The 13,525-nt window shown below is 38.7% G+C and overlaps 1 protein-coding gene across 1 annotated transcript in view; it reads left to right on the forward strand.

Moving 5' to 3' along the window:
* The window catches only part of LOC130250585 (elongin-A-like), a 22,645-nt gene extending 12,733 nt beyond the window's left edge, over positions 1-9,912 (forward strand). The window contains exons 2-10 of the mRNA XM_056486401.1: positions 1,442-1,554; positions 2,611-3,310; positions 4,686-4,785; positions 5,603-5,776; positions 6,315-6,412; positions 7,175-7,355; positions 7,689-7,812; positions 9,517-9,635; positions 9,751-9,912. Of these exons, the coding sequence (XP_056342376.1) occupies positions 1,442-1,554; positions 2,611-3,310; positions 4,686-4,785; positions 5,603-5,776; positions 6,315-6,412; positions 7,175-7,355; positions 7,689-7,812; positions 9,517-9,635; positions 9,751-9,809 (1,668 nt within the window). The 3' untranslated portion in view covers positions 9,810-9,912. The remainder of the gene's footprint in view (positions 1-1,441; positions 1,555-2,610; positions 3,311-4,685; positions 4,786-5,602; positions 5,777-6,314; positions 6,413-7,174; positions 7,356-7,688; positions 7,813-9,516; positions 9,636-9,750) is intronic.
* Positions 9,913-13,525: the final 3,613 nt, after the last annotated feature.

A 13,525-nucleotide genomic window follows, 5' to 3' on the forward strand; every position in this document is an offset into this window, starting at 1 on the left:
ATCAGGTTGGCTTATTTTCTCTGTAAAACTACCTTCAATCAATGCTTAAAGCAAATATGGGTGAACCATTCTTTAGGTCAATTGTCTAACTCCTCCATCTTTCATTAGCAGCTCGAAGTAGTTTCTTGCATTTAAAGAACAGGAATCCCAAATGATGATTCCTGTGGCTTTTATCCTCATCCAAGCTGCATACTATCAAATTCTGTATTAGATATTCTCACACTGGTCTGTGAAGCTACTAGCTATTATAAGCAATGTGTCTGTGTTTTGAGAAGAAAAATGGGTTTTTTGAGATAATTCTTTGAAGAGTAAGAAGAAAAATATAGTTGCCAAGATATTTGTATGGCCTATTCAGGTAAAGGCATTTGCCTGCCCAGACACTAGCAGACTTCTACTGAAATGAAGCAATGTTTATTTTGTTTCCAAATAAAAATACATCACCTCATATTGCAATTAGTTGTTTAAAATTATTAGTTGTGGATGATTCATGTTCCCAGAAATTTTGCATGCTTTATAATGGGACAGACTTTGATGGAAGTCTTCAAGTCAAATAGAGGAAAGTGATGTCTTACATCGGAGGGCTCCACATATTTTTAATGCATTTGAAGAACATAAATAGCTTTATGAAGTAGTCCCACCAGATTTCTTCCATCTGTTTTCAATAACTGACTTACCAAATCAGGTTGCTCAAATTATACATGAGCTAAATATACTTGAAGTGAATTTAAGGAAGCCCTTTCTAGAGGCTGAGCAGATTGTGGCAGTAACGTGTATAGCTCGGACTTCACAGTAGGATAATTTCACTAGTTAGCAAGAGCATTCACAGGTTGCAGTGAACCTAGTGAATTTCATATTTTGCATGCATCTTAAAAGTGAGGTTTGTGAATCAGAGATAATTACTGATAATACAGGATTAAAATCACCTGTGATTCTACAGACACTAAAAGTCTGCAAGATATTTTTGCTTAAACAAAACATTCTAGAGTGAGACTTGAAGACACACTGATATTGTGAAAATAACTGCTGCTCTGACCCTTCAACCCTGTGCTGCTGGTTGAAATGTATTTTATATTACTCCATGCCCAACATGTCTGCTCTCTAACGTGTTCAAAAGCACTTCATAAACCTGAAGGAAATTTGAATTGATGCATTTAGTGGGCTTAAGCACTTGAGAAGTGAAATTCCTGAAATATGTACATTTAATGGAGGAAAATCCCTTATCTTAGTTTTATTAATTAAGCATGCATTCCCCCCCCCATATTTCGTTATAAATAACTACTTCCTTCAATTCTGTTTGAATTATAAAGAGGGAATTTATTCTCTGCCATAAGACTGTCCTGGATACTAGGCTAATACTGCTTGTAGCAGTTTTAGAGGAGGTTTTATTTGGGATGAGAGTTATGATTTATTCTGCCCATCTTTCTTGCACTATCTTCAACAGGAAACTGGCATAGACAAAACAGTTAACAGTTTTAGGGAACATGCCACTGCTGGGAATGTAGCTAAAAGCCTGTTAAAACAATGGGAAAGGCTTTTTTCTCCAAAAAGTAAAAGGTAGGTGGTAACTTTTTTCCTTAAAGTTAATTATACTGTAGTGTAGTTTTAAAATACTGATTGTAAACTTATAAGGGTGTTTGGAGTGACAAATGTACATTGAATTGGAATGGGAATTGAATGCAAGAAATGAGAATGCAGTTGTAAAATATGAAGAAAACAATCAAACCATTATTGGTCAATTAGCCCGCTGGCACTCTGACTTCAGCTGCTTTTTGTGCCTGGCACAAGTTCTTAGGTCCCAGCTGGTGTAAATGGGACTAAACCATGATGGGCACTGCTCTGCACTTCAGGAAATTGGGGAACTTGCTCTTTCTTCTCAGAGGTGGTGGTTAAATAAGGCAGCTCTCCAGTGATGTGGTTGTATAAATGTTTTTCTTGTAATGTTCTTCTGGAGTGAGAGGGCCTTCCAACATTGGAGGAGGCACAGTGAAGAGATGCAGTTTCTTCTGAAACTGGAGCAGCCACCACTGCCATGACCAAGCCCTCTCTCCTTTGTTTTTCTTTGGTGGAATTCCAACAGTTCCAGACAGTTAAGCTGAGAAAGCCAAGGGAATAATTTGACTACATAGTGTGTTTTAAGTCTGAAGTTGTTCAAACAACAGGAAAGTAAAATACCAGAACCTGTGATAAGGAAATCATAAATGCTGATGTGTTAATCTGTATCACCTACAGAGCATGCTGTAAATTATTCTGTCTCCTAGTCATTGTTATAAAGCATGCAGGGAAGCTTTGTGAGAAGTGGTGTCCAGCATGTTATAAGCAGATAGTACTGCCAGGTTTGTTTTCCTGCTCAAGGTTATGTCGCTACTCCCACTTATTTTGCTATCAATTTTTGTTTCAATATTTAGCAATGCTGGACCCAAGAGCTCTGTGATTCTGTACTGATAATGGAAGAATAAGAACACAGCGCAAAACTAAGTTCTGGGTTTTGTGAAACTATGACACATGGTGTGATTTTATGCTTTTAGTTTTACTAATATCAGAAAAACAGATTGTTTACATTAGAATTTAGCATCAGCTGCAGAATGGGATGTAATTTTTTTATTATTGCAGTGATCACAGAGGAAGAAAAAATAATGAAAAAGAAAAATGTGAGACAAAATCTTCTGTTTCCAAGGAGATTAAGCCTTCAGAGAAACCTGAAACATCTGTACTGGCCTTTAGAAGTTCCAATAGTGCTCCCATTTCTACAAAATTGAATAAGAAGCATATTGGTAGTGAAAAGACCCTTCAAAGTACAAATTCCGAGTCTCTGAAAGAATGTGACAATAAAGAATGTAGCAGCAGTGGTTCTAAGCATGCTTCCCAGGGTACCTATTCTCAGGCTAAAGAAAGTGAGTTCAAAGAGAGCACCTCCACAGAGAGCAAGAAAATTTCAGAAAAGCAGCATTCCTCTGCAGCTGATAAAGGCTTATTGCCCCTGAAGGAAAAGCCTAGTAAGGATGCTTCCAAACAGAGAAATCCTAAATGTGTGAAGAAACTAAAACAAAATCTGGTCATGAAAGACCAAGCCAAATCATCTAGTGATGAGGAATTTGAACCCCCTGCCATGTCATTTGAATCTTATCTTACTTATGATGAGGTTACCAACAAAAGAAAGAGAAAGGCTTGCTCTACAGGTGCACGGCCAAAAATGTGCAGTGAACAGAAGAACAGCTCATTACCACTAAAGACTTCAAAACTTTCTCGGGCAAAAGGAGTTGAAGATGTAAAAAAATGTGAGAGTGGTCAATCAGAAACTCCCAATAAAAAGGTAAACCACTACAGAAGTGAGAAACTGCAGACAAGCAAGTGCCTTGGTCTTTTAATTTCAGTGAATTTTTTCTGTATTTATTTTAAGGAACAGATTGCATGACTGTATTAGCTGCATTGCAGTTGCCAGTAATTGCAATAATGGGGGAAAAAAGAGATACAGTTTGCAATTCAATTACTTGTAATTTTAGCATTATTTTCAATATACAATAGTGTTTGATCCTTACCAGCTAATCTGCATTTGACTTGCAAAATGCAAAGGCAGTTCCTTTTGGAAAGACGTTCACCTTTTTTCTTTCTTGGCCATCCTAGTTTGTGGCTGCTGCAGCTCTTTGTGTATACAACAGTCCTTTTGTCAGATGCTGTTGCTCTTTAATAGTGAATGTTAAAGTTTGCAGTGGAACTGAACATTCTTTAAATGCATTGAGGTAAACCACAGTATTGCATATAAAACTAGATTATACATATTCTTAATCTGAGCTGTCCTAGTCCCTTGGAATGCAAAAAGCTTAAGTAGCTCTTCTGAGAAAATGTGTATGCAAAAATATGTGTTAATTAGGTCTTTTACATGAAGACTTTTTGTGTACTGGAAATCAGAGTTATCTTCAGATTTATATCTTCACTGTGATGTGAAAGCTTTAGGCTTTTTTTATTATGGAAGATCTGTGATCTGGATGTGGTATCTTCTGTCCCAGATGGGGAAATATTAATGTAGAGGCATATGCATGATATTCTAAGATAAACTGAGGAAAAACCTCAGATATTCAAGCAGATGTGAAAATTTACTATAGAAACTTAAGTGAAGTGCAGGGAATGCAAGTTTTGGCCTGTAAGTGCCTGACTTGAAATTGGAAGATACCTGAGACCCAAGTTACATGTTGCACCTGATCCATTTGTAGGGACCCATATTTAACAGGCTTGCATCTTTAAATCCGTTTTCAAGGGATTAGCTGTGAACGTTTTAGACTAAATGGCTTACTGAGTGTGATCTAGGAGACTTCATAGGACCAGGTATAAAGCTGTTTCTTGTCTTTTAGAATTATGCTTTTGTCATGCAGTTTTGACTCATTCACTGCATGCCTCAGTAGTGATTTATCTGAAAGCCCATTAGCTCTACATGTCTACTCTGTTCTTTAATCTTTGTGTGCTAACTGCAGATGTCCCACTAAGTTCCTTTTGTGGGATAGTCTTGGTAAGTGGGGTATGAAAGGATATACTGAAAAGTAATCCTGTGAGTGTAGAAAAGCATGAATTCTAGTTATCCTAGTTAATTTTGGCATTTGCATAAATGTTTGGGGGTTTTATTGTAGTTTATTTTAAGCCTGGTTAACCCCAAATCTATAACATTGAAGCAATCTTTCCTTGACTGTGTGCAGGCCAAAGTGGTATCCCTCCAAGAGCTTCTTAATACTCCACTACCTAAAACTCTGCCAGGCATCTCAGAATCATCTCCCCCATGTGCTACAGACTTTACAGGTAAGTAATACACAAGGCTGATAAATATGAAAGAGTGCAGGTTTTTACAGCTCTGTGTAGAAAAGTTTTATCCCCTTTTCTAATAAACTGTATTAGCTCATCAGTCCATGGCTAAGAAGGGCCTCACTTTCTCATCTGTAGAAATCATGTTGAAGCTGAAGGGAGTTACAAGGCCTTCCTTCGTATGGCTTGTTGAATCAAGGAATGCTGAGAAAGATTACCACAGACTTAGAGAAGGCATAAATCAAGTGGCAGTTCTACAGGCTCCATTTATCTTTACTCCTGTATATACCTTGGAATAGGCAAAGCCGTATCAGAAATTTTCTTAGATAAAACAAATATGAGACGGTGAGTCTAGCTTTGGTATAGGAACTACTAGCATCACTATAGATAGGTGACATAAAGCACCAGTGGTTCCCCTAGCAGCTCTCCAGATTTTTCAGTGGTTTCCTACCAATGTGATCTTGATACATTGCTGCTATTGCAGCTTCTGGCTTCTCTAGGATAATTCAGGAGGATTAGTAAGGTTCTGTAGATGGGTAACAGAGCAATCGAGGTGTGAATACAACTCTTGTAGACTGGAGATAATTAATGTAAGACTGGTTTGAGTTGGTGCAGCTCACTTGCAGTGTACATCTTGGAGTTATATGATGGTGAATGGACTCCTGCAATTTACAGTATGTGCAAGGGTCCCAGCTGTAATGTAGTAACATTGTATTAAGAAAATACTTTGTATATGTAAGTAAAAGTAATTTCTGTTTATCTCAGAGCTGAATGTTTAAAGCATTGTGAAAACTGCCTGATGTTTTGCTTGCAGTGTCTGTTGCACCTGTTGCAGAAGCACCCCAGCAAGTCAGTGAGATGGTTGAATTCACTGGACAGAGACTGAACTCTAAAATGCAGGTTTACTCTGGCTCTAAGGCAGTCTGCCTTTCGAAGATGCTGACGCTGTACGAGCAGTGTGTCCGCATGCTTCACAACAATATTGAGTGTGAGTACTTCAGGGGATTTGCAGCACTTGTGACTTTAAGGATATGAGATTGTTTTTTTCCATGCCAGCCACTGGCCTACTAAAATATATAGTCCCTCCCTTCAGCAGGTTGAAAGGCACTTGCAGAAATGGAATGGTGACAGTGCAAAAATGTTGCTTTGTTTTTAAAGCTTACAATTTTTAAAAGTTCAGGTTTGCTTGAAGTAATGTCCTATAAATGATAAATTAAAAATTCTGCCCCTCCCCCAACGCTTGTTTTGATCAAGACATTATTTTCTTCCTTGCATAGGCAGGGGAGGAAGTGATGCATATCAGTAAAGATGGGGCAATGACTATCCAAAGATGCTTTATCCATCCTCAAGTATAACTGCTAGTCAGTTATGGAACTGCTGAGTTATAAATATTTTCATAACTTGACATTGGATGTTGTGCTAGTGCTTACTAAAATTAACTTGTGTTTTTATTTTTAAACTGTCTGAGTAATGTTACCCATTGAGTAAAATAAGTGAGATACTGAAAGTACTGTCCTCTTTTGTAGTGCTACAAGAAGCAGGAGGTGTGCCTTTTGAAATTCTTGAGCCTGTGCTAACACGTTGCACACCAGAGCAGTTGTTTCGAATAGAGAAATGTAATCCGGTAAATTCTGCCTTGTTAAATTTGGGGAACCACAGAGTTCCAGAACTCCATGGGCTGCACTGGTTTTCTGTCTTGCATATTGATTTCCTTGAATTCAGCTGTCATTATCAAGCCTCCCTTTCTCAAGTTTAAAACATTCAGGAGAATTACTGCTGATGACTACGTGAAAAGAGTGTGTATAGAAGAGTATTTCTGTTTCTAAAAATAAGAAAGAAAAAAAGATGACCATGGTATTTACCTCTGAAATAGCTGGGAAAGTCAGAACCAACTGTTTTCAAGTTATAAACTATTAAGCCTTCAAAGCTGCAAAATTGGTCAGGAAGTAGCTGGGGTGGGATTTTGTGTGTGATAGATTTCTTACCTACCCTGTCAGGACTTGAGGTGCATGGTGCACTTGGACATTGATGTTCTGAGTGTGCGTGCAGTCCTTCATAGGGCAAGTTATCCTTTTCTCTGTGTGCTTCGAGTTGAGAGCTGGAGTAGCCTGAGCCTGTGATATGACACAAGTGTAGCCTGTAAGCATGGCTCACTGACTCCAGTTCTGCTGCTTGAAGCTGTGTGATTTCCAGGCTGTAGTCAGTGTCCCTGCATGGTATTGCCATGGTGTGGCTATCTGTGTCAGCACATGTGGTGGGATTTCTTCTGTACCTTCTTCCACCAGAGGTTTGGGTTGTGTCTGTAGGCTCAGAGAGCAGGTAAGATTGAAAATTTTTAAAGTTTTTTTTTAAATCTCTGATTTAAGATATTTTGTGTTTGAATTAGATGTTTATAGAAGAGACTGACCACTTGTGGAAGAAACACTGCCAAAGAGACTTTAAAAATGAGAGCCTCCTGGAATACGAGTCTTGGCGTGAAATGTACTGCAGACTGTTTCATCAGAGAGAAGAAAAACTGAAGATCCTTACAAAAAATATTCTTTCAGCTCAGTCTGAAAAACCAAAAGGTAAAATCTCCAGTTAGCTTTTCCACTTACAAACCCAGTCTTTTCTGTTGTTCTTGACAATATGTTTGGTTTAGTGATTTGTTTGCAGTGAGTTGTAATGCTATGCTTCCAGGAGAAATCATCAGCAACAAACACTGTTACTCTTAAATTAAAATTTGTTTAAAAAATAAACATGTCCATTAATACAATACTCTGGTGTATCCTGCAAATATTATGCATTAGGCAAATCTTACCTTACTGGTTGGACTAAGGATTCTAAGCAGCAATGCAAAGCGTTTTGGACATAAAGGGCATGAAAAGTCATATATCCTCTGCTCCTTGCTCCTATATTAGGCAGGCAAGTAAAAATGGCTTATGTGACTGGTGCAGCAAAACCATCCAGGAGCGTTTGCCAACAGCAAGAAATCCATGGGAGAGCAGGACCTGTCATCCAGCTTCATCCCACAGAGAAGTGCAAGTAAGTGCTATGTACTGTGCTTTTAATTTGAATGTGTCTTTGTCAGTTCAAAATCGTGCTTGCAAAATAATTTTAAAGTTCTAAATAACTCTTTTACTTTCCTTTTTTTTTAAGTGACTAGTAGCTAGAAACAAACTTGCCTTTTAAATCTTGTGTGCTCTCTGCCATGTGTGCATTATCAATGCACGTTTCCCAAAAGTGCCAGTGAATTCACCCTCCTAGCTGGAGTAAGCAGACGGTGCTTCTTTTCTCCAGATTACACTAAAACTGCTTGGCATCCTAGGGCAATTCCATTGTTGGTGTTTTGGGTCTATAAACCTGCCTAGTAGCCTCACATGTCCTTCTGCTTTGATAGAATCCCAGTCAGCTGCCTGGTGTGATACAGCTGACCAGAATGAACCTCAGGAACTTTTCATACTCTTTTTTTTCAGAATTTCTGAAGCTTAGTTGAACAGCCTTGCTGCTCAAGGTGGTTATAAGTATGGGTTAGAAAGGGCAGCCTGGATGTAAGAATTTTCTTAAACTCAGCTTTTACCAGATAAATTTTCATAATTCTGCCTTTAGCTGGTGTGATTTGGAAGGTTCTTTCCATACTGTTGCTATTGCCAATGAAAAGATAGTCCCCCACCAAGGCAGTAGCTTAAGGCACTTTGGGTTGCACTTTTGCTTTCAGCTGCTCTATGGGAGGTTGATTCTGTATTGTGACAGACCTGCCTTCCTAGTTTAGGTGCTTCAAGTACAGTAGCATACAAGTACATCTGTCCTTTGGGTTCCAGTAATCTCTGGACCAGTAACTGAATGATGTAGACCAAGCCTTACATGATTTTATTTTTCCTCAGACATGAAAGAAGCCATAAGAGGGTAATTGGTTTTCCTTCTTGAGAACCAAAGAGTTTGTTTTGGCACAATGAGTTAAACTTCACTGCTCTGACCTATTGGTTTTTTAAGCTGCAGAATTTGTACAGTTGAAATTCTTACTTGAGAAGCTGGTTTTGCAAGAGCTAAAAAATCCTGCTAAGGATTTGCATGCAAGCATGCAGATCCTTAGCAGGCTGTTATTCTCACTTACTGTGCTGTGGTACTGAGTGCTGGCAGAATCCTCAGTGACTGGATCTGAGGAGCACAGGGCTGGTAACTCTTGGTGACATTGTGCTGACACTTTAATGTTATGTTGGGCTGATGGTCTTCAGCAGGAGGCATCAGCTCTGTATATGCATCTGCCTCAGTCCTTGTCCTGTTGATTGAGGATTCCAATATGATTAGTTAGTTATTGTGCCTTTTGCTAGTCAGTCACAGAGGTTTTGTTTTTAAATATTCACCCTAATTTTCTGTCAATGAGCTAGTTAGCAGTTCAGCTGTGTTCAAAGAGGAAAATAAACACCAGGTGCAAACTAGGGCACAGGACATTATGAATCACAGTGGTGTTGCTGGCCATTTTGATTTGTCACAAACTCTGATCATTTAGTTTTAAATACTAATGAGAGACATGAAGTCTTATAAATGCAATATTTGTTCAAGAATTTAAATGGAAAATATGGTAATCTGTGTGATCTCTTCTAACCTATCCTATGATTTTGAAATATATAGTCTCTTAAATGTATCCAATCAGGACGTTGGTTTTGGTTTTTTTCTTCAAAATGAGCCAGAGCAAATAGTAGCTTGATATTAAATGCTAAATTTTTTCTTACTTGCTTCTTTTAAAAGAGCAGGGATTCTAGAAATGAGAGACAGAAATAACACATTATCAAATCTGATACTTACTGGCAGCAGCAGAAGTTCTAGCTCATGTGTCATCATTCAAGATGGAAAGAAGCCTACCAAAAGTAAGTGGCATTTCCTAAGATGATCAATTTAATTGTTTTAACCTTCTGCCTATAATACCAATTTAAGTTGCTCATAGCTGTAATCCTAACCAGTCTCTTTGTTTTGCTATTGAAGAAATAGCACCAATCATGAAGAAAACATTGAAAGCGCTGAGGAGCAGAGTTGGACACTGATAAAATGAGGCTGTGTATTTGAAGCTTATTTGACATGATTGTATATTATGCTACAGTGAATGAAATCAATGTTCATGTAAGCACTGTTCAATTTGCTTTAGTTAAAAATAGTCCTGAAAAATTGCATGCATGGGTGAATAATTAGCAATAAATACTGAAACCTCAGAGTCCTTTCTTACTGTTGCTTTCTTACTTGTATTAAAGTAAGATAAGTACACACTAATGACAAATCAGTTTATATAAAACTGATGTATATGAAACTGGGGCACAAGTTTTGTTAGGAATGGCTGAGGGAAGGGGGGTTGTTTAGTCTGGAGTAAAGGAGGCTGAGGGAAGACCTTAATGTTCTCTACAGGTGCCTGAAATGAGATTGTACATGGGTAGGGATTGATCTTTCCTCCCAAGTCACAGGACAAGAGAAAATTGCCTCAAGTTGCACCAGTGAAACTTTGGATATTAGGAAAAATTTCTTCACTGAAAGGGATGCCATTGGAACAGGCTGTCCAAGGAACAGGCTGTGTTGTCATCTGTAGAGATATTTAAAAGGTGTAGATGAGGATCAGAATGCTGGGGTTAGTAGTTGGCCATTGATGATCTTCAAGGTCTTTTCCAACCCAAACAATTCTGTGATTCTGTGATTGTATGTAAGTGTGGAGATGAAAGAAAGCATGGACTATACTCTGATCTGCTGCTCTGTCATGAAGAGGCCTAGCTCACAACCTCACAGCCAGTTTTTTTTAAAGTGAAGAAGCTGTCTTTTGAAAAGTTAGGGACTGCTGCAATTTGAGGTTGGTCTGTGAATGGGCTTAGTTTTAGAAATGAGGTATGTCTTTGTAGTTTCTTCTTCTAAACCAGTTCATTTACATGAATTGTAAGCCTAAGTTTGCCTTGAAGGCATGGCTTAGAAATGGAGGAACTCTATCAATTGCACTCAGTAGTTGCAAGTATTTCTTCCTTTGTATTTCCATAGCATCTTAGAACTCCTCACAAAGCACAGGGTAAAGTTGTCATGAAACCTTTGAGTTGATGTCTCTTGCTCAAAATACATTGTGTGTATTTCCTCACCATCCTAATGTTAGGTATTACAAGTAGATTGCAAAAATATTCCTACTAAAAATGGCTCTTACAGCCATTAACTTAATCACCCATACGTAACAGCTTGTGCAAATGCCCTGTTTGTACAGGAATTTGAAGTCAGCAAGTGTGCTGGTATGTTGTGTTTTTTCTCAATCCATTATAGTTGCACTAAAAAAATGGAAGTTGAAAACATGCATGTTGAACTGGAAAGGCTGGAGGAAGCTTTCACTGTTTCTGAAATCAAAACATTCTGGAATAAAATAAAAACATTAACTAGTAGGAGAGGTAATGCAGCATCTGTCATATAGGATGTACCTAAACAGTTCATCCCAGAAGCATTATTCACAAGACATAAATTTGTCTGAATGACTAATGTATCACTCTTTGTTGCTAATCAGTTGGTGGCAGAACTCAATTCAGCTGAAGGTTTCTATCAAGTGTGGTATCCTTTTGTGTAAGAAAAGACAAAGTCATTGGTTTGGCTCTGGCATTTGAGAACACTGCTGTAGCCATCCAGAACAGATACAGATGATGGGAATATCCACTTTGGAATCTGAAGGATAAATAGTTGTTTTAACTGATAGACTTACATTGTTGATTGGCACTAACTTTTCCCAACCTAACAGAACAGAATTATGTGGAGGGCAAATTTGACTTCAAGATTAGGTGGCTTTCATTGCCTCTTCTCATTTTCATTTCAAAGGCTCTAGACATAGCTCTGGATAGAGATATGCAGAGGGTGGTCATGGGATCAGATTGTTGTCCTGACAATTTATAATTTAGAAAATACAGTAGACAAGCAAATCTCTTTACTGTAAAGTAGTTGCCACTACACACACTTTAGGCTAGGGTTTTTCATTTGCTTGTGCTGTGGTCTGTTTCAATGGACTAATGCTTACCTGAGGCTGCAGCATGCTGGGGTGCTCTGGGAATGCATCCTTTTCAGCAATCTTTTTTTTGTCTTTGACTCTGCTTGATTATACATTACAAATCAATCATGGAGGCAAATTCAAAGGCGACTTCAAAAGCATACCCTTTTAATTTGAACTAGAACACTAATGCAAATGCTTCTGCAGTCTCCTGCCTTCCATCCCTGTACATAGTTACTCCAGTATAGAGGAATTATTGCTAGATATGTGCTCCCAGCATCTGACATGTTCTAACACCAAAACCATGGTATTGGAGTATATCGGCCTGAGGCAGATGATTTTCCTTCTGGTGGATGGGTGAAAGATGTTTGGTTGGTTTTGTTGCATATTCCCTAGGTTGGCTGCCACATCTCTTCAGAGGAGACCTCTGATCCTTCTTGGATAAGAGGCTATTTTCACAGAAAGACTGAATATTACAAGTGCACAATGGCATTTTCTTCCCTAAAATCACATTCGGCTCCTAGTCCTCCTGCAGGATCTCTGGAGCCTTTTATCCTAGCAGCATAATGCTTTTCCCTCTAGGTGATAAGCAACTTCCATAGTAATTTCTAGAACATTGAATAAGTAATGACAGAAAAATATGGGCACAAAAGGAATGTCCTGCTGTTGTAGAAAAGACCACAAATGCATAATATTTCTTTTCTTCTTGAGCTTTTCTCTTTTCAATCATAGAAACCACTTTCCACTTCCCAGCAGTGTTTGTTTCATAGCATTCAGGAGCGTTCCCATCCTGTTAGTGGTTGGGCCCAAGAAGAAAGCTTGGCCTGACTACTATACCACTTAAAAAAGGAGGATGCATGATGTTGCCATCTAAACAGTCCCTGTGGTAGGAGAAGGAAAACAGTTTTGAGGTGAAGCATTCAATCTTGAGCCCCTGCTCAGAAGGCATGTGAATTCCAGGAGCTAAGGTCTTCTTGGGAGCTTTGTAGGCATTTAAATGTTAGCTTAAGTCCTGGGCCAAGTCCAGAACAGGGTGTAGGGTTTGGCATGATCCTTCTGGAAGAATTTGTAGACATCAGTGTAGTGGCCCATGCATACTGTTGTCAGTTGTTGCTGTTCAGGTATCAGTATCTGAGCTGCTGCTAAAGCAAGGCACTGCTGGGATCCCTGTGAGCAGGGCTGTTGTTACAGCTCTGAGCATGATGCCATTGGCTGTGTGGTACCTGGGGATGTCTGAGGATTTCTGGTAGTCATAGGAGAGAACCTCAGGAGAGGGAAAAGAAATCCCTTCACATAGTGCAGATCTCAAACTGGCCATCTGAAAACTTGGCAAAATGTCTGTGAAAAGATTTAGTGTGGTGAAAAATGTTGATTGATAAGAAGACTTCTATATATTGCTTTTGGGGAAAAAAAAAAAACAACCAAACAAAACACCACTTGACAAAAACCCAAATTACTCAGTGAGTTGCCTCATTCTTTTATTTATTTTCTTTCCCTGCTCTTCCTGTAAAAACAGGAGAGGTTTTTGAGTGGGTAATTGAAGGCCTTGGTTAGACAGCTTACTGTCTCCCCTTTCAGCCAACCCCACCATTGAGCAGAGGTGAAATTTATCGAGATTGTTTTCCTGCAGCTGTAACCAGTTACTGCCAGTGGAGGAACAAGTTTCTCCTGGGTCACCACTGTGGCAGAAAGGATCTTGGGTTTGTTTATTTACAGGACAAATGTATCATGATTTTTGTTTTTTTCTCTCTCACTAATTTCCATATGAGC

This window comes from Oenanthe melanoleuca, chromosome 3 (assembly GCF_029582105.1).
Source record: "Oenanthe melanoleuca isolate GR-GAL-2019-014 chromosome 3, OMel1.0, whole genome shotgun sequence".
In the NCBI taxonomy this organism is placed as follows: domain Eukaryota; kingdom Metazoa; phylum Chordata; class Aves; order Passeriformes; family Muscicapidae; genus Oenanthe; species Oenanthe melanoleuca.